At 35.7% G+C, this 21,439-nt stretch overlaps 1 protein-coding gene across 3 annotated transcripts in view; it reads right to left on the bottom strand.

The window, feature by feature from the left end:
• The window catches only part of LOC123534352 (solute carrier family 13 member 2-like), a 32,884-nt gene that overhangs the window by 5,272 nt on the left and 6,173 nt on the right, over nucleotides 1-21,439 (bottom strand). The window contains exons 4-10 of one of the 3 annotated variants that reach the window (XM_045316572.2): nucleotides 20,369-20,508; nucleotides 14,548-14,595; nucleotides 12,066-12,153; nucleotides 6,501-6,677; nucleotides 4,553-4,681; nucleotides 2,356-2,436; nucleotides 1,613-1,717 (exon numbers count right to left, since the gene is read on the bottom strand). In XM_045316572.2, the coding sequence (XP_045172507.2) occupies nucleotides 1,613-1,717; nucleotides 2,356-2,436; nucleotides 4,553-4,681; nucleotides 6,501-6,677; nucleotides 12,066-12,153; nucleotides 14,548-14,595; nucleotides 20,369-20,508 (768 nt within the window). The remainder of the gene's footprint in view (nucleotides 1-1,612; nucleotides 1,718-2,355; nucleotides 2,437-4,552; nucleotides 4,682-6,500; nucleotides 6,678-12,065; nucleotides 12,154-14,547; nucleotides 14,596-20,368; nucleotides 20,509-21,439) is intronic. The other 2 variants (XM_045316574.2, XM_045316573.2) reach the window with 2 other exon arrangements.

The following is a 21,439-nucleotide window of genomic DNA, read 5'->3' as shown; positions in this document are numbered from 1 at the left end:
GTCATGATTTGAACAAATTTTGTAGAAGTCTACTAGGCAATACTACATGTCAAAAATCTAAGATCTAGGCCTTCTGGTTTATTTTTAGAACATTTTTGAAGATTTTCCTATGTAAAATCAAGTGACCCCTGGGGCGGGGTCAATTTTAACCCGGGGGTCATGATTTGAACAAATTTTGTAAAAGTCCACTAGGCAATGCTACATGTTAAATATCTAAGCTCTAGGCCTTCTGGTTTATTTCTAGAAATTTTTTGAAGATTTTCCTATGTAAAATCAAGTGACCCCTGGGGCGGGGTCAATTTTAACCCCAGGGGTCATGATTTGAATAAAAATTTTTAGAGGTCCACTAGGCAATGCTACATGTCAAATATCTAAGTTCTAGGCCTTCTGGTTTATTTTTTAAATTTTTTTGAAGATTTTCCTATGTAAAATCAAGTGACCCCTGGGGCGGGGTCAATTTTGACCCCGGGGGTCATGATTTGAACAAATTTTGTAGAAGTCCGCTAGGCAATGCTACATGTTAAATATCTAAGCTCTAGGCCTTCTGGTTTATTTTTAGAAATTTTTTGAAGATTTTCCTATGTGAAATCAAGAGACCCCTGGGGCGAGGTCAATTTTAACCCTGGAGGTCATGATTTGAATAAATTTTGTAGAGGTCCACTAGGCAATGCTACATGTCAAATATCTAAGCTCTAGGTCTTCTGGTTTATTTAAAAAAAAAATTGAAGATTTTCCTATAGAAATCTATGTAAAATCAAGTGACCCCTGGGCGGGGTCAATTTTGATCCCGGGGTCATGATTTGAACAACTTTAGTAGAGGTCCACTAGGCAATGCTACATGTCAAATATCTAAGCTCTAGGGCTTCTAGTTTTTGAGAAGAAGATTTTTTAAGATTTTCCTATGTAAAATTATGTGACCCCTCGGGCGGAGTCAATTTTGACCCTGGGGTCATGATTGAACAAACTTGGTAGAGGTCCACTAGGCAATGCTTCACACCAAATATCTAAGCTCGAGGGCTTCTGGTTTTTGAGAAGAAGATTTTTAAAGTTTTTCCTTTCGGTTGCCATGGCAACCAGAGTTCTGCATGGAATTCAATTCTTTGAATATTTTCGTAGAGCTTCACCCAAGTGAAGATTGGATGATATTGGCCTAGCGGTTTATGAAGAGATGTCGTTTAAAGTAAAAGTTTACGGACGGACAACGGACGATGGACGAAGTGCGATCACAAAAGCTCACCTTGTCACTCTGTGACAGGTGAGCTAAAAAGAGCTTCCATAAGACAGCATGCTGAACTTTTCCCAGTGCTTGACTTTGAATTAGAGCTTTGCCAGTAAAAACTTTATAAAACTATAACCAAAACAGTCTAAGTTAAAAAGGGGCATAACTCTGTCAAAATTCAAATCAGAGTTATGGGGACTGTTTCTCCTGGTGTAGACTTTGATAGTAAATAACTATTTTAAGTTTCAAGTCAAAAGCTCTACTTTTTCTTTGACAAGTCGAGCTAAAAAGAAGACTTGAACAGTCAATACAGTGTAAGGCTGAATTCATATACCACTAACATAAAAACACAGTCTTTAAATATTTCCAGGTTTATGGACAAAGACATCTTACTTCTTTTTAAAGAGATTTCCCCACCCACCAGCGCCGCCAAGGTCTCGAGAAACCCACAGGATTATCAGTATGATAAACAGTGTGATCACCATAATCTCTGGAAAACTGAAATAGTTTAAATAAAGCAATTTTCAACTGACATAACATATTACATACAATAAAGATCACCATAGATCGAGTACAGTGCATCCTTTCTAGACTGAATACCTCTATGTAGACTAAAATACGTTTAGGTTGCTGCTATCGACAAGTAGATTTAAGAAATTCTTTTATCAAATCTGAAAGAAAACATCTGCCTTTGTAGACCTGTAAGCGCTTGGAAACTGTTTAATGAGGTAATATGACATCAGTTTCACTTCTTTTTTTTTCATATTTAAAGAATTCACACTTGATAGCTAAACAATCATAGCCAGTTAAGTGTTGTATGTATAGGTTATAAGTTGAATACAGCAGTTTTAAGATATTAATTTCAAGCCAGCGTTAGTGATTAAATTTAATACATACAGTTGATGTGACAACAGTATGTGAAACAGAAAGGCCGGATTTGAACGAATTGGAGCAATTCCATTGGCAGAGCAACTTGGTTGAACTGTAAATTCTGGAATATTCTGTTATTACATTATATCACAACCATGTAAGTTCATTGGGAGTAGTTAACACATCTGTCATATAGGCATTTAGTAGTGAATGCAGAAGCCATATGAATATCCCTACCAGTAATGGAAAAACAAGATATAGCTTACGTGACAGGACCAAGAGCCTTATATTGACCTTTGATGAAATCTCTGATCCCTTCCGATCTGATACCCTTCTTCTTGAAGCTGCTATAATATAACAAGAGGACCATGATGGTCCTGAATCGCTCACCTGTCCCCAAATGACCCAGTTTTGAACTGATATGATGTCGTTTTTTTCTATTATTTGACATAGTGACCTAGTTTTTGAGCTCATGTGATCCAGTTTTGAATTTGACCTAGATATCATCAGAATAAAAATTCTGACCAATTTTCATGAAGAACCGTTGAAAAATATGGCCTCTAGAGAGGTCACAAGGTTTTTCTATTATTTGACCTAATGACCTAGTTTTTGAAGGCATGTGACCCAGTTTTGAACTTGACCTAGATATCATCAAGGTGAACATTCTCACCAATTTTCATGAAGATCTCATGAAAAATATGGCCTCTAGAGAGGTCGCAAGGTTTTTCTATTTTTATACATACTGACCTTGTTTTTGACCACACGTGACCCACTTTCGAATTTAATCTAGTTATCATCAAGGTGAACATTCAGACCAATTTTCATGAAGATCCATTGAAAAATATGGCCTCTAGAGAGGTCAAAAGGATTTTCTATTTTTAGACCTACAGACCTAGTTTTTGACTGCAGCTGACCCTGAGTTTCAAACTTGACCTAGATGTCATCAAGATGAACTTTCAGATCAATTTCATACAGATCCCATGAAAGATATGGACTCTAGAGAGGTCACAAGGTTTTTATATAATTTGACCTGTTGACCTAGTTTTTATCGGCAAGTGACCCAGCTTTGAACTTGTCCTACATATCATCAAGGTGAACATTCAGACCAATTATCATGAAGATCCATTGAAAATTATGGCCTCTAGAGAGGTCACAAGGTTTTTCTGTTTTAAGACCTACTGACCTAGTTTTTGACCGCAGTTGACCCAGTTTCAAATTTGACCTAGATATCATCAAGATGAACATTCAGATCAACTTTCATACAGATCCCATGAAAAATATAGCCTCTAGAGAGGTCACAAGGTTTTTTTATTATTTGACCTGCTGACCTAGTTCTTGTCAGCACGTGACCCAGTTTCAAACTTGACCTAGATATCATCAAGATAAACATTCTGACCAATTTTCATGAAGATCCATTCAAAAGTATGGCCTCTAGAGAGGTCATAAGGTTTTTCTATTTTTAGATCTACTGACCTAGTTTTTGACCGCAGTTGACCCAGTTTCAAACTTGATCTAGATATCATCAAGATTAACATTCAGACCAACTTTCATACAGATCCCATGAAAAATATGGCCTCTAGAGAGGTCACAAGGTTTTTCTATTATTTGACCTACTGACCTAGTTTTTGTCGGCACGTGACCCAGTTTTGAACTTGACCTAGATATCATCAAGGTGAACATTCTGACTAACTTTCATGAAGATCAATTGAAAAATTTGGCCTCTAGAGAGGTCACAAGGTTTTTCTATTTTTAGAACTACTGACCTAGTTTTGGACCGCACGTGACCCAGTTTCAAACTTGACCTAGATATAATCAAGGTGAACATTCTGACCAATTTTCATAAAAATCCCATGAAAAATGTGACCTCTAGAGTGGTCACAAGCAAAAGTTTACGGACACATGTACGCACGCACGGACGACGGACGCAACACGATCACAAAAGCTCACCTTGTCACTTTGTGACAGGTGAGCTAAAAAGGTAGCAATTTTATTTCTAAATAAGAGACTACTCTTTCTTAAATAAGAATGGCAGTAATTCATATTAAAGTATAACAATGCCATTTTTTTACTATTAGTGGGGCTGTCTCCTCCATTTAATCAACCCTTCAAATTACAGGCACAGAGTTAAAAACTGGCTGAATTTGGTCAATCTTTCAAAGCTACAAATTTTTGGCACAAAATGGTACATACTTATGGCAAAAATCAGGTTTTACAAGTGATTTATGACTGTGCACATCTGAATTAGGACAAAACTGTAATGTTTCAAATTTTGGTACAAAATGTACAAAGTTTGGTCAAAATTTCAAACTGCAATGTTTCAAATTTTGGCACAAAAGGCACCTATTGACATAATCAAATATCTACACACACATACAAGTATGAAATGCCAACCTTTCTATTTGTCAACAACATATCAAACATTCCCTACTTCACTCACGGTATAGAAATGCACTTTTTACTTACCTGCAACCTCTGAAGTACAATGTCAACCACAGAAATAATGTGATAAAGATGAGGAGTGATACTGGGAAGCCGAGAACCAACCAGGTACCAAATGATATAGGTGAGGTCAAACCTCTCTCCTGAAATATCCTGAAAATTCAAATGAAACTAGCCTGAGAGGTTGTCAATAATTTGTAAAACATCTATATACAAGTGCCACTGTGAAAACTAACCTTAGGGCTATGCAGTAAGTATGGATCCAGATCAGCCTGCACTTATGTACAGTCTGATATGGATTCATAAGTAATTCTTTGCTTATCAGTTGCATACAAGTGCTGTAACTGATAAAAGAACAGTATGAATGTGCACTGATCTTGATTCTTGCTGGTCAAAAGTTTTCTGCACAGTGGTGCTCATATAACACCCAGCTTAATAAGCACTACTCCCTGGCTTAGAGAAGACACATGATCGTACAATGTGTTCAAGTCACTCAAAAGATATGGTGCATTCAACAAAGTTTTTTAGCAATAAATTGCCATATTAATTCAAGTTAAAAGGAGTAGTTTTTCAAAAGACACTTATATGACTGAAAACTAAATACAGAATTTCAAAATCGCTCAGTTATTAAACTAATAATACCTATTATTTTCAGTTTCAAGTAGATTTTGTTGCAGGTAAGTTTTCTTCAGAGGTATTATTAGCCCTTATCATGCTGGACACGACTGACTCTGCCTTTGCGACCAGTGTAGATCATGATCAGCCTGCACATCCATGCAGTCTGATCAAGATCTGCACTGTTTGCGATTCAGTCAGTATCTTTTTGGTAAGCACCACTTTTAACAGTTAATGGCACTGTCCAAATTGAAAGATGGACAAGTTCATTATAGAAATTTAGCAGGGTCAGTGGTAAACAAGAGCACCGCCTTGCGGGTGCTGACGCTCATCTGATTTTTTTTGTGTAATAGAAATATTGTCCTACCCATGATTTTCTAAGTCTAAAAAGGGCTATCATTCTTGCAAAAAGCAGGATAGAGTTATGTTTCTTGATGTACAGTGTCCACTTATGATGGTGAAAAACTGTTGCAAGTTTTAAAGCAATAGCTTTGATAGTTTATGAGAAAAGTTGACTTAAACATAATACTCAACCAAGAAAATGATTTTCTAAGTCCAAAAGGGGCAATAATTATTGCAAAAATCAGGATGGAGTTACGCTGCTTGCTGTACAGGGTCAGCTTATGATGGTGAACAAGTGTTGCAAGTTTCAAAGCAATAGCTTTAATAGTTTAAGAGAAAAAGTTGACCTAAACATAAAACTTAACCAAGAAATCTGATATTTTCTAAGTCCAAAAGGGGCCATAAATCTTGCAAAAAGCAGGATGGAGTTATGTTTCTTGCTGTACAGGGTCAACTTATGATGGTGAACAAGTGTTGCAAGTTTTAAAGCAATAGCTTTGATAGTTTAGGATAAAAGCTGACCTAAACATAAAACTTAACCAAGAAAACTGATTTTCTAAGTCCAAAAGGGGCAATAAATCTTGCAAAAAGCAAGATGGAGTTATGTTTCTTGCTGTACAGGGTCAGCTTATGATGGTGAACAAGTATTCCAAGTTTCAAAGCAATAGCTTTGACAGTTTGGGAGAAAAGTTGACCTAAACATAAAACTTAACCAAGAAATCTGACATTTTCTAAGTACAAAAGGGGCCATAAATCTTGCAAAAAGCAAGATGGAGTTATGTTTCTTGCTATACAGGGTCAGCTTATGATGGTGAACAAGTATTCCAAGTTTCAAAGCAATAGCTTTGATAGTTTAGGAGAAAAGCTGACCTAAACATAAAACTTAACCAGGCAACGCCGACGCAGACGCCGACGCCGACGCCGACGCCGACAACCGCTCAAGTGATGACAATAACTCATCATTTTTTTTCAAAAAATCAGATGAGCTAAAAAGTAATAAGAAAAGCGCACATACTCATCCGCTAATCCTTTGAGTATTATATTAGAAGCACAGCCAGTAATGGTTGTTGTTCCACCAATGTTGGCAGCATAAGCAATACTGATGGTCATTGCCTTGGCTAGCTGTATGTGTTCTTTAGATGGTTTGAGCCTTGTTCTCTGCGGCGATGTATAAACCTCTTCATGTCTGGTACTGAAATACACACAAATAAAATATTTCATATTATGGCATTTAATTCAAAGTCAGTCTTTTTTATTCTTAAGGTATCTGATCCACAAATAGGTAAATTTCAATGCCTGGTGACCCAATGTTGTTTTTTTTTGGTATCATTTGAAAGAGTTGTGTCTGCTGAACATGAATTAGCAAATAAAATGACTATAAATAATATGAGCCGTGCCATGGGAAAACCAACATAGTGGGTGTGCGGCCAGCATGGATCCAGACCAGCCTGCGCATCCGCGCAGGCTGGTCAGAATACATGCTGTTCGCTAACAGTTTCTCCAATTCCAATAGCTTTAAAAGCGAACAGCATGGAGCCTGACCAGACTGCGCGGATGCGCAGGCTGGTCTGGATCCATGCTGGTCGCACACCCACTGTGTTGGTTTTCCCATGGCACGGCTCATATGTACAAATCACTACAGACATGTTTTTGTCTGTGAAATGATAAATCTTGCACTGTAATAACTGGATTTCTGTTGAAGTATCATTGAAGACTATAAGTAAAAAAAAAAATAGTCTATAACATATTTCTGTAATGTAATTTATATTTTCTTTTTCAGTAGAGAATACACTTTCAAGTGATACCGAAATTATATCAGCTTACCAGGCATCAATATTTGATATATTTTAATAGCACTGTTATATAGAACTTGCTTATTTGTGGATCAGATACCTTAATGTTTTTGTTTTTGTATTATGCAGTCTTGTATAAAATTTACATGTTTATAAACTCATAACACTAATTAGTTTTTTTAAATGTAGACAATATATACATGTACATGTATAAGATATGCTACTTAACCTAGTTAGTTGAAAGTCAACTAACATTATACAAGAACTCCAAGCAAACTTCTTTTTATTCAAACACGACAAAATTTATTTAAAAGGCAACATAAATGTAATAATTTGCAGATACACTAGTTAAAACTACCTGTCTACCTGGTCCACCAATTTTCATTATACAAAGTTTTCTTGAAATCAAATGAAGTAGATTAGGGAGTAGTCTGAACAAACATCTGACAGACAGACAGACAGTCATGACAAATTTAGTATGTCTTCCCCACCCCCAAACTCACACAAAAAGAAAGAACTATCGAGAAAGTATCTACTATTTTGCAGCTGACAAAATTACATCTATGGATTCCGAGCTGAATATCAGCCGAGTCTCAAGACATCTCTTTTTAAATAATCTTTTCTCATTTTATCCATTCTCACTATGTCAGACCATGTTTAAAAGCTTTTTCAACTTGAGAGGGTAATTATACTGCAGATGTAAATCATACTACAAATCTCCATGGCAACCAATCAGCCATCAGTAGTATTATCTAGGGAATTTTTTTTGTCCACCCATTTATATTCTATCTATTTCAACTATAATTTAGTAATTTCAGCTGCTTCTTAAGCAAACTATGGTAGGTGATCCAAGATTCCATCTAAAAGCATCAATTAATTTTGCTGTTTTGGCAGCCTAGTGCTTTATTTGCACTTATTTCCCACTTAAAGTTTGTTTCTCTCACACATGGTAATATGATTGATTCACAGGGTCTTGTTTCTTTCAGTACTTAAGAATGACAGTTTTGATGGAAGATTATCTTTGGTTGCATGTCAGGGAAAGTAAATATATTCAGATGCTCATATCAGATTCTATAGTAATGTCCAACAAGATGAAACACTGGCTACTCGTATTTAAAGGGGCATACATCCAGATTGGAAATCAAAATTATAATAATTTTGTTTGTAATTCTGCAGTGACAAACCATATTTATTTTTAATCATACAGTCATGCACGTTTTCACATAAATTTTATAACTTTTTTAACTTTAATCAAAATAATATACAGTCGAACTTTGTTCGCTCACACTTGACGGGACCAGCAAAATTTGTTCAAGTTATTGGTACTTCAAGCCACTGAACATAATACATTAAACTGGGAAATTGCCGTGACTTGACAACAAGTTTGAGGTAAGGGTGGTGTACCGGTACAAATTATCCGAGTTCAAGCAAACAAAGTTTGACTGTATATCAGAAGTATGTTTTATTTGATTTAAACACCATGAATCAGTTATACTCTTGAAACACGCTTCTGCTATATGTTATTGCTTAACCGTAAATTTAGCCTGCTGTCGGCAAGTGATTCTGCCTTTGCGACCAGTGCAGACCAAGATCAGCCTGTGCAGGCTGATCATGGCCTACACTGTTTGCTATTCAATCAGTAAATTTTCAGTGAACACCCCTTCAAATGATAAATGGTACTGCCCAAATTGAATGATGGACCAGTCCATTTTAGAAATTTTAGGTTAAGTATGATTAAATAGATAGTGACTGAAATAGTTTGTAGGACAGTCACACAGCAAACCACTGATGTTAATTAGATAAAACTTCATATTAGATAATACTGACTTGTATTTTTTGATATTTTACTCTTACTGTGCTAAATTTCTATGATGAACTTGTCCATCTTTCAATTTGGACAGTATCAATAACCCTTACCCTGCTAAATTTCTATAATGAACTTGTCCATCTTTCAATTTGGACAGTACCATTAACTGTTAAAAGAGGTACTTACAAGAACGATACTGGCTGAATAGCGAACAGTGCAGATCATGATCGGACTGCATGGATGTGCAGGCTGATCGTGACTCTACACTGGTTGTAAAGGCTGAATCAATTGTGTCAAGCATGGTAAGGGTTAACTATTAAAAGGGATGCTGTACCAAAAAGACACTGACTGAATAGTGACCAGTGCAGATCATGATCAGCCTGCACGGATGTGCAGATCATGATCTGCACTGGTTGCAAAGGCAGAATCAATGGTGCCCAGCATGATAAGGGTTAATATTTTACAGACATGATGTTTTTGTGATATATATCAGCAGGATACTCCTTTAAAAACATTCAATGGTAGGGATCCTATTTCAAGATGAGTATCTGACTTTGCCTATTGATTGAAATGTTTTAGGTTTTTGTGAGATTTTGAGGACTATCATTGTAATTGCAATATAGTTGTATCAATAATTATATATCTGAAGTATCTTAGACTTGTGTGAGATCTTAGATAGAGATTTCATCATCATCTGTGATACTGGTGTAGCAATACATATATTTCTTAAGTATTTCAGACTTGTACAATACTTGAGGTGGACCTGTCACCTTTATTCATGATGGTTGTATTAATATGTATATTTGTATATTTCTGAAGTATTTCAAACTTTTAAGAGATTAACAAGAGCACCGCCTACGGGTGCCATCGCTTGTCTGCAAGTGCTGGACAGTATGTAAGAAATGAGGTACAGTTCAGAATTTCTAAGTACAAAAAGCGCCATAATTCTGACAAAATGCAAGTTAGAGTTATGGTTCTTGGTCTACACAGTCATCTAATGATGATAAACATGTGTGCAAAGTTCCAAAGCTGTAGCTCTTATAGTTTTTTAGCTGAAAAGATGGGCAAAAACAAACAATTTAATTAACGCCGACGTCAACGATAAAGTGATGACAATACCTCATAGATCATTTTTAAAAATCAGACAAGCTAAAAATTGAACTGTCCTCTTTTTTCTGATACTGATGTACATATATTTTTGAAATATTTCAGATCTGTGTGAGACTTGGCTTGTACATGAAAAAGAAACTAGAAAAAAATACTTACATATCAGTACAACATGACAGAATAAACAAAGATAACATATTCACCTATCAGTAAGACATGACAGAAGAAAAACCACACAAAGTATTTACCTATCTGTAAGACATGAAAAACAAGAGCTGTCACAGGAGACAGTACACTATTTCGATGATGGATAGTGAAACTGGGCATATCTTAGCAAGCTGGAACTGACACTGGAGTGTTTAATGACTCCAATGTGGATGAAGATATTGGACAATAGCTTGCGTCTGTGTCAAAAGTATTAAATAATAAGAGAGATAAAGTGCATCAAAACATTAAGTAAGTATAACTCTACGCAAAAAGGGGGCATAATTCATAAAATATTGGTGCAAGAGTGATGCACCTTGTGTCATATGATGTGGGTGATGATGTAGAACAACTACGTTAAGTTTGAATCAAATCCAATAAGTAATAACTGAGATAGAGTGAAAGTGCACCAAAACTTTAACCTGAAATTCTAAGTAAAAAGGGGAGATAATTTATGAAATAATGGTGCTAAAGTTTTGGTCCTTGTGTCATATGATGTGAGTGATGATGCTGAACAACTGTTTTAAGTTTGAATCAAATCCAATAAGTAATAACTGAGATAGAGTGAAAGTGCACCAAAACTTTAACCTGAAATTCTAAGTAAAAAGGGGAGATAATTTATGAAATAATGGTGCTAGAGTTATGGTCCTTGTGTCATATGATGTGAGTGATGATGTTGAACAACTGTTTTAAGTTTGAATCAAATACTCTCTGTAGTGACAGAGATATAATGAAAATGCATCAAAATTAACCTGAAATTCTAAGTAAAAAGGGGGATAATTAATAAAATATTGGTGCAAGAATTATGGCCCTTGTGTCATATGATGTTGGTAATAAGGTGGAACAACTATTTTAAGTTGAATCAAATCCATTTATTAATAACTGAGATAGAGTGCAAGTTCACCAAAAGTTTAACCTGATATTCTAAGTAAAAAGGGGGATAATTCATAAAATATTGGTGCAAGAATTATGGCCCTTGTGTCTTATGATGTGAGTGATGATGTGGAACATTTATTTTAAGTTTGAATCAAATCCTCCCTGTAATAAGAGAGATATAGTGAAAATGCATCAAAATTAACCTTAAATCCTAAGTAAAATTTGGTGGGGGGGGGCATTTTTCATGAAAAATAGCTGGTATAGTTATGGACCTTGTGTCATATGATGTGGGTGATGATGTAGAACAACTATTTTAAGTTTGAATCAAATCCATTTAGTAATAACTCAGATAGAGTGAAAGTGCATCAAAACTTTAACCTGAAATTCTAAGTAAAGGGGGGATAATTCATGAAATATTGGTGTGAAAGTTATGGCCCTTGTGCCATATGATGTGGGTGATGATGAGGAATAACTATTTTAAGTTTGAAACAAATCCATCAAGTAATTACAGAGATAAAGAGAAAGTGCATTAGAACTTTAACCATAGTGCCGACGCGGGAAGACGCCGACGGTTGGCTGAGTAGAACAGCTCTCCATACTTTGTATAGTCAAGCTAAAAACTAGAAAAAGGTGTTTACCTATCAATAAGACATCATAGTATTTATCTACCTGTTGGACATGACAGAAGAAACTAGACACAGAAGTTAACAATCAGTAAGACATGACAGAAGAAACTAGACACAGTATTTACCTATCAAAAAGGCAAGACAGGGAAACTAGACAAAGTACTTACCTATCAACAACCACCTCTGTATCAAGATCAGTCTCACAGGGATCTAGCTGTTTCAGGTTGTGATTCTGTAATTGTTCCTCCTCACAGCCTGTATCATCAAGTAGAAAACTTTAAACATGAATAGCCTCCAGATTAATGTATTTAAAATTAAGAAAATCCTCCCATTTTTTAATAATTTTAAAATAAGTTTAGTACCATATTTATGTGTAAAATCTTTATATAGTCTGTAATATATGAAGAAAAACATTCAAAATCAAGAATAAAGAAGAGACAAAATTAGTTTGTAATGTCATACTAATGAACTAACAGTTTTAAATATTTAATATTGTTTTTTTCGGCGTGCCGTATTAAGCACGATTTTATGACCTCGTATGACCTTATGCCGCCTGAATAATGTACCAATCGGATTGCTTGGTAAGGTATTCTCGGTATTTTCAGCCATAATGAGAGATTTAGTAAGAGTGGCGCTGATTGGAGGAAAGGCTGAAAATGCTTCACTCTGAGTCATGTGTGACACTGAGTGAAATGACAACGCGTTCGTCATCTATAACCTCTATAAGTACAGCACCATCAGGTTGTATGCGTACCACTTGAACAGGTGTGCGTAACCAAATATTCATCTGCTCATCCGGACATATTTCTGTTTTGTTAAGTTTTCTTGTTAAGTTATTTCTGTTTTGTTAAGTTTCCTTTCCTTCAGTTTTGTTTTTACAAAAAGGTTATTTGTTTTATACAGTCATTAACTCTTACCCTGCATTACAGCAACAATTTCTAACCAGTGCAAATCATTACTAACCTGCAACAACATGTCCGATACTGTTAAATTTAAGACTCTAAATCAAGTTTTAAATTAATCTTTCCGGTGAAAACAGTACTGTACATATTCTGAATGACAGACAAATTTGATAATAAGCTGAAGTAGGGTAAGGGTTCATGTTGCTTCCAACAATTCCAGAAATAAAGTATAGAACGTATTTCAATATTGTTTGCTTACTGTTACCATCTTTTAAGCACCAAAGGCTCAAAGTGAGCTTTTGTGATTGTTTGGTGTCCGTTGTGTGTCCCTCCACAATTTCTAAACATAGTCTTCTTCAGAAATACTGTCCTCATTTATACTAAACTTCACAGAGGCCCCTTTCAACATTGCCAAAAAATTTAAAATACAGGTTTCTACCCATATATAACTTGTGCTTCAGTTACATCACGCCGACCATCTTTTTGAAAGATATTTCTTGTTTATGACTTTAGACATTACCTATGCATTGTTAAATTCATTTCAATATATCCTTTAATTCTGACGTTCACTTGGAAGCATGTCCTCTTTAAATGCACATCCCATGTTTAACATAGTGTAACTTTAATGAAATTTTGTTGAATCTTTCCAAGACAAGGAATTCAGTTATAATTCATTGAATGATAGTCACAACTTTCCGTGAAGGCTGAACCATGCATTAACACAATATTTTGGGTGTAGAAACATTATAGGTGTAGAAACACAATGTTCTGGGTGTAGAGTGTGTGTGTGTTCAGGTTAAACGTCTTTTTCAACAATTTTTCAGTCATATAAACGACGGTGTCTACTTGTAGCAGTGAGAACAATGCCCAACTTTATAGTGCTGCCTTACTGGAATATCACGTCGTAGACATGTGACATGATACCCACCCAGTCACATTAGAAACACAACATTAAGGGTGTAGCTGTAATTTGGTGCAGGTATTCTACTTCAGGGTGAATCAACACCATGAGCACTTTTAACCTGAAGTTCTCAAAATTAACATGGCATTAAGTTGCACCACACATTCTTTGACATTGTGAAACCACCTCCCATGAGAATTTATAGACAAAGGCATTTTTGTAAATATAGCAACACAGAACTTCACATGTAGAACTACTTCCCCATTGATATAAGACCAGCTTGCATGCTGAACTTGGTCTGCACTGTTCACTGTAAAGTCATTAAATTTTCAGTATACACCCCTTCAAATAATAAATGATATTGCCCAAATTAAATGACAGACCTGTCCATTTCAGAAATTTAGCAGGGTAAAGATTAAAAGCAAGGAATGATAAATGAAGCAGATGTTTTTGTCACTATTAGCCCTGCCCCTCACAACTCTCATTAGGAATCCCTGTCCCAAGTTTAAAGCTCTTAAGTTTATATGGCATTACATGATATTATGTATATCTCCTGCTCCAAAAACAACCTCTCAAATGTTATATTACTGAACACAGGTAATCATTTTATTTATGGAACTGCTTGTACAGTGACATTCCACACTAAATTCAAATGAATTTAAGTTCATAAAATGTTAATATATACTACAAACTCAAATAATCATGCAAGGAATGAAGCAAAATCTTCATTTTAACTTTTCTTATTGTGAAAAAAGAATCAAACTTCATTTAAAAGCTTATGAGTTTCCAAAATAAACTTTCTTAACGTTTTTCAAGATCATCACTGAAAATAACAAAAGCAAGCACCTGGGTTAGTGTAGCCGACTGTGCCATAATTAGTAGTGCTTTTCACAACTGCAAAATAATGACATAAAATTCATGCATCTACATCCATGCTGCACACAAAAAAAACACCATAAAAACATGCTAATTGAGAATGCTATTGCCAAAATCAAAATAAATTTCTGATAGGTTGTATTATTCTTACGAAATAATTTTAGAATATGATACACTCAGAAATAGTTGTTGAACCAGGTGACAACTTTAATTTTATGCAATATTAAACTCAATTATATGCACTTCTGGAAAAAAGTTTTTCTTTTATATTTACTGTTTTACATACATGTATGAGTAAAATAAGTGATGTATTATAGTATGCATGTTAGTAGAGTACTGTCAAATTAACCTAATTTTACCCAAAGATTAATTAAGTTAAACAACAGTTGACCAGTCTACTATATATATGATTAACTACTTGTGACATTTATTTTTAATACTCGAAACAACAAAGGAAACACCGAGTTATATGCTCTACATTGAATTTTATTCAACACAATAAATAATATATATATGTAACAATATAGAACAAATGACTCATTGAGATGTATTTTTAAACATAATATAAATACAGCAGTATCTAAGATTGGGTTTTTGTTGGCCGCTCGAAAAAAGAAAGTAGAATTGTTCAACCGAAAGGAGACCAGGCGCGTCAAAGCAATACAACACAACTATAGGGCTATAATTAACAGTGATACCAAACAACTTCGAACTGACACTAACACCACTGAACGATACGGTAGAACTGAAGTACGCCAGAACCGATGGCTGTGCATTGCAACGACGGAGCCAGTGGTGCCACATGTCAGGGACCGACCGCCCGCAGGTAGCTGTAAACGGTCGGCAACTAACATGCGGACCCCTGCGTGAAGGTAAGCACATAGTTGCATGCAAAGGGTAGTACACCAAAAGAGGATGGATGTGCCTTGCAACGACGGAGCCAGTGGTGTCACACGACAGGGACCGACCGCCCACAGTGGCTGCAAACGGCCGACAACTATCGTGCGGACCACTGCATGAAGGTAAGCACAGTTGCATGCAAAGGGTTACTGTTTAACAGTGAAGCACCGAGTAACGTGCAGATGTACACAAGTACACCAAAAGAGGATGGCTGTGCATTGCAACGACGGAGCCAGTGGTGTCACACGACAGGGACCGACCGCCCGCAGGTTACTGCAAACGGGCGGCAACTATCATGCGGACCACTGCATGAAGGTAAGCACATAGTTGCATGCAAAGGGTTGAGAACGCAATACATAAAGCAATACCAGCAATACCAACTAGATTTCGCCTAACACTAGGGCAAAACCTATTCAACCCGAGCCACCTAGCCACGAACTTGATTTGAAAGCAATACGCCAAAGTACGGTGCTTAGGACGGGATATGGCATTTAGCCTAGCTTTACAGCAATAACCTGACGCGCCTGATCGCCCATCGGTATGCACAATTAGAATTTTTCCGCCAAAATAAATTTTAATTTATCCCCCAAAATTCTCTATGTTAAACGGTAACTGTTAACTTTCTAAGATTGTAATTATTAAGTCCCGAATGTAATCCAAATAAAACACAAGACCGTCCAATTTTAAATGTACACGTTTCGAAAAAGTGATGTTCGCGCATCAATATCTGGACTGATGATGTCACTTCTCCCAGATCCCAGGAGACGTCACTTTTTTTTTTTTTTTTTTTTTTTTTACATTTGTAGTTAGTATATAGTATTTAAATGCGAGTAACCAAGTAGGGCCTACTAGCCCGTCTTTTTAATCTATGTTTTAACGCGTATACTGTCATAAATTCAGACCTACTTCCGGATGTAAAGATTTACACAGCTAGGAGACGATCTGAACAGTTTCATAATAACCTGCAAAGGGTAGATTCTAACCCTCGATAGCCAGATCTGTTGCTCTGCCTATTCTGAAGCTATGTGTTGTATAATTTGCGCTTATCAGGTTAGACTTACGGATTGCTTGTGACAGCATAGCTGAAAACTGAGCTAGTTACAACCAAGCCATCACAATGACAAAATAAAGGAGACTGAATTTTTGACAACATTTTGATAAAATCCTTAACCGCAGATACCGGACATGTGTTATTTCCATGTCGAGGTATTTTTAAGAGAATGGGGCTTCCATTCTGATTTTTTTTTTTTTTTTTTTTTTTTTTTTTTTTTTTTTTTTAAAGTTAATTCGTACAATTGAATAGATCTAACTCGTCATTGGCGACATTCAAAGTAGTCTGGCCAAATACTTTTTCTGATACAAGCTTGTTTGCAGAAACTAACTCGCTGACCCGAAATAAAATAAACCATACTAAACCAAAGTAAAAGGCGTTTTAGAGAAATTTTACTTCATAGCTGTTATTGCAAACTTGCCACAAAGAATTCAAAACAGTTAACAATACGGGCTTAGTAAGTGGAGCCGTATTATCACGTGTCATGCAGCTTCTGTGGCAGTCTACAAGTATTTATTATTATTATTGTTATTATTATTACTATTATTATTATTATTATTATCATTATTATTATTATTTTAATTAGCAATATACGACCTAAGTCATAAGATACGTTAAGTTTATTATAAAAATCAATACCCGCAGCATAGGCTGAAATTGATTTCGGCAATAGGCCTTTCTCAAAGAAATAAGATACTAATAAAACAATGTGATGGACCGAGATTAGGTCTTGTTTCAACAATCCGTAAGAGGAACGATTTTTTTTTTTTATTGTTTTATTTGTTTTTTATTATTTTATTATTATCATTTTTCATTTAGCGTTAACAGCAGTGTTGTAAGTTGCATTAGAGTTAAAGGTCCACTACTAACACCCGAGCGAGTATTAATGAAAACGAGAGTTTTAGCTGTGACTTTCTATTTACTGAAAATATGAGCCACTGCATTGGATCTGACCAAGTAGTCATGAATATGTTCAAGAATAACCGACAGATAAACGAACAACAATGCCAATTTCAAACCGAAATTATGTTTTCCGAAAGCTAACACGAATTTTTTTTTTTTTTTTTTTTTTTTTTTTTTTTTTTTTTTTTTTTTTTTGAAGAAACGAGACTATAATTTATAAATATTTAGATGTAACATATATGCCCAAACGATAACGTGATTTTTACAAACTTAGCATAGGAAATTTAACATTTTTGTAACTCACAAAAACTTCGTGAAAATCATTCTTATACAGCTATACTACAAGTTTTCGGGACGACAATTTAGGCCAACCCGAATAAAAGTGTTTTCACAATTTCGTCAGTTAATCGCTTTTCAGTATAGTTTTAAGAATATAAATAAGTAACTATCTTACACTGTAGAAACAAAATGTGATTGGAATTTACCACAATAAGAACACTGATTTATGTACATATCATGGCTACATTAATTAACTCAATAACATTTTAGACATTAAACACATTGTCTTGGCCTAATATATGTCACTGTCAATTTGAAACTAACAATTTGCACATCTTAAATTTTCATGTAACTTGTGTATAATTACCATCATGGAAATATAGTTATTTTGTCGCGCGTCTCTTAAGCCCGGCTCCCGTCCTACCTTTTAACTTTAAATTGTCACTGAAAAAACATGAAAATCCTGACTATGAACAGTGACGCCTGTCAAAATAGAGTCTATTTTATATAAAATTCTATATGAAATACCTGTGGTTTTGCGTGCTAAAGTGTGGCACGTGGCCGTTAACTGTTACTGAGGCCTGTTATTGTTATCATGAGTTGCATACACACAAAATAATTTGAATAGCCGGGGAACAAGGCTTTAAACGGATATTCGTTTGAATTAATTTTAAAATCACTTGATTCCGGAGAATTTCCGACCGATTACGGAAAATTGATAAACACGAAAGTAGGACAAAATGACCACCCATATCGGTCTAAAAATACAGAAACAATCATTTGTTTCTCTGTACATGTGCATGTGATGATTTCAGGGGAAGATAATTTTATGGCGCCCTTAAGTAACAAAGATAAATTGGCATATTTCCTTTTAACAAATCTGTTGCTTTAAAAAAGCGGGAACATATGCAGCTAAATCGTCATCGGATAATCGGACCATACTGACACGCGTATTGGTACCGACCTGATTATCTAAATTGAAGAAAATGGGACATTACACAAATTAGTATCGCCACACCCCAACGATTTTAAGGACAATTATTAACATTTCTAGATAAAAAATTCTTGTAAAATTTTCTCAAAATCAATAGTATTTAACTCACCGGCACTCTAAACTAATCGTTCGTCCAGCAATTCAACAACCCTCTTTTGACCCCTATCCGTCCTTGGGTTGACGTCTGGCTGACCTGGCTGGTCCTTCCTTTGTGGAGGGTCCTCTGGCGGTAATGCCTGCCTGGACCTCAGGTAGCTGAGGTTCCTCGCGATTGTGAGCATTATTCGCCTGATGACGATTATTCCTCCTTGAATAGCCCTGTGGTTGTAATGCACCTTCATGACATTGCCGAGCCTCAAACAACCTAGGTTTCTGCCGGTTGCGAACGTTGTCCATTACTTGGGTCTGCCTACGCCCTGCCGGTGCTCTCCTGCTACGTCCGCGTGGCATTATTAGAAAGTGTTAGTCTTCTCCTCGACAAAATTCTTATTCCGATAATAACGATACAAAAACTTTTCCATTGACCAAAGTTTGTGTTGGCTGTCAAGTTTAAACGAGTTAACTGAGCTGATAGCACGAGATTTTCGCTTTTATACGGCTATACGATGTACATGTCGCATAGCTGGTACCCTAATTAACGGATCAATAATACAACCAAACCAGTCGAAAAGTTGAACAAGTAAAACTGCCTAGTAACGAAAACAACGCCGTTGTTTCTCGAAAATAAAATAAATTATTTTTAGTTGAAAATAATTTCCATTAATGGCTTTACCAGTAAATGCTCTATAACTATGTTGTGACTGATGTTGTCTATATAAATAAATAAAACAAAATGGGAATTTATTTCAATTTTTATCATGCAACCACTATGACAACTGCTAAATAAAGCTTGCCTGAATTTTTTTTTGTTATCACATCAAAGACCTGATAGTTGAAAAAAAATCACAGGTAACTGTGAACCAAGAACATAAATCAGCCAAAGGTATATAGATTTTTTTTTTGGCATCAAAAAGCAATTTTAAAGAAAACAACAAAAGGTCCCTACTTGGGGGAATTTGTCATATTTGTTACAGCAGTAACCACACTTTTAACCCTTACCATGCTTGACACGATTGATTCTGCCTTTGCGACCACGTTTCATGTAAAATATTTTATACTTCTAAAGAAATACCAGGATCCAAATTTGTGTGACCGACATACTGGAAGACTGGCAGTACCATAAGTCACGTCTGGTAAAACATCAGTAGTGGGCAGTTAAAATTATGTTGCCCATGGCAGGTTGCACGGGTTGCATGATAAATAGAATAACAGGCTACTGTCTTTTGATATCGGCAGATATGGGCTCACCAACTTAGCCCATTCCAGCCCACATCAACCTAGCCCGATAGAAGTGATGTCAAAAGACAGTAGCCCTATACACTATTAACACAAGCTTGGAATTTTGTCAGTATGGTATTAAATTAACTGTATGCTGTCACCAGAAGAACACAAAATTTTTAACATACATAAATCATAGTAGTGCACAATGAAAGCTACTGGGCAGTCACAAATATATTTTACAGTCATGCAAATTCCAAACAGAGCAATTAATAAACATAAATACTCTAATGTGTATCAAACTATTAAATTTGCATAAATGTACATGTTCCATTCTTTATTTTTACCCTCCTCAATGGCTCCTGCTTCCCCTCTCTGTAACTCCTTGAGCAGGGCATCAGCAATGGGACACATCATTGCAGTAGTGGCAATGTTACTCGTCCACATGGACAAAAACCAAGATGGCAGCATCATGCCTATCATTAACCTGGAATAATGCACATGTAACAATATTGGCAATAACATAATTATGAGAAGACAGCCTTGGACAAAGTTTCAACTATTTTAAAGCTATACTCATCCATTGGTTCACATCAAAAACTGATGAGATGAAACATGTAGACCAAGTCTAAACAATTTTAAAGACCCTTCCATCAGTTGGTATGAAAAATGAATGAAGTAGAACAATATGGAATATTTCCAAATGAAAGCAGTTAAAACAAATGGTTCCCACAAAGTTTAAACAAAATCAAACATTTATTTTAAGCAAAGCAATGAATTGTTGGACCTTAAAGGCAAAGGAAACTATTCTAAACCCAAAACAAATGTGCTCTAAGGGGAGATAATTATAACTAGATTTTAACAAGCAAATCTGATGAATTCGTATCCCCCGCCGAAAGAGTTTGTGGTGAGGAATGGCAAAAAAATATACCATAAGTCACGTCTGGTGAAACACCAGAGATGGGTGGTTAAAAAGTTAAGGATTTACTAAGAAGCAAATAATTTCATTAGTCAAAATCAATTTAACAGAAAATGAATGCTTTTTTTTTTTTGAGGGGGGCGGGGGGTGGGGGGGGGCAGCAGGGGTGACTGGGAGAGGGTGCAAAACTTCACATGTTGATTATAAATACTGATGGAAAATTAAAAATTAAATTTTTGTTTTTAAAAATGGGGTGGTGGGGGGATGCATGATCGAGGTGGAGGAGTGTGGCGGGGGAACGGTACAACTTGTTGATAAATATTCATGGAAGGTTTGAAAAAAAAATTTAGGTACACAATGTTTATAATAAATGTTCATGGAAAAGAATGAAAGTTAATGAAATTCTACCAATTGGTTGGTTTGTTATGTACAAATCTGTGCATTCTTAAACAATTAAAGAGCAATAACTTTAAGTTAGTAAAGAGATCCGGACGAAATT

Source organism: Mercenaria mercenaria, chromosome 12 (genome assembly GCF_021730395.1).
Source record: "Mercenaria mercenaria strain notata chromosome 12, MADL_Memer_1, whole genome shotgun sequence".
Lineage (NCBI taxonomy): Eukaryota > Metazoa > Mollusca > Bivalvia > Venerida > Veneridae > Mercenaria > Mercenaria mercenaria.
The sequence above is the reverse complement of the archived record's forward strand: the minus strand, read 5'-3'. Positions and strand labels throughout refer to the sequence as shown.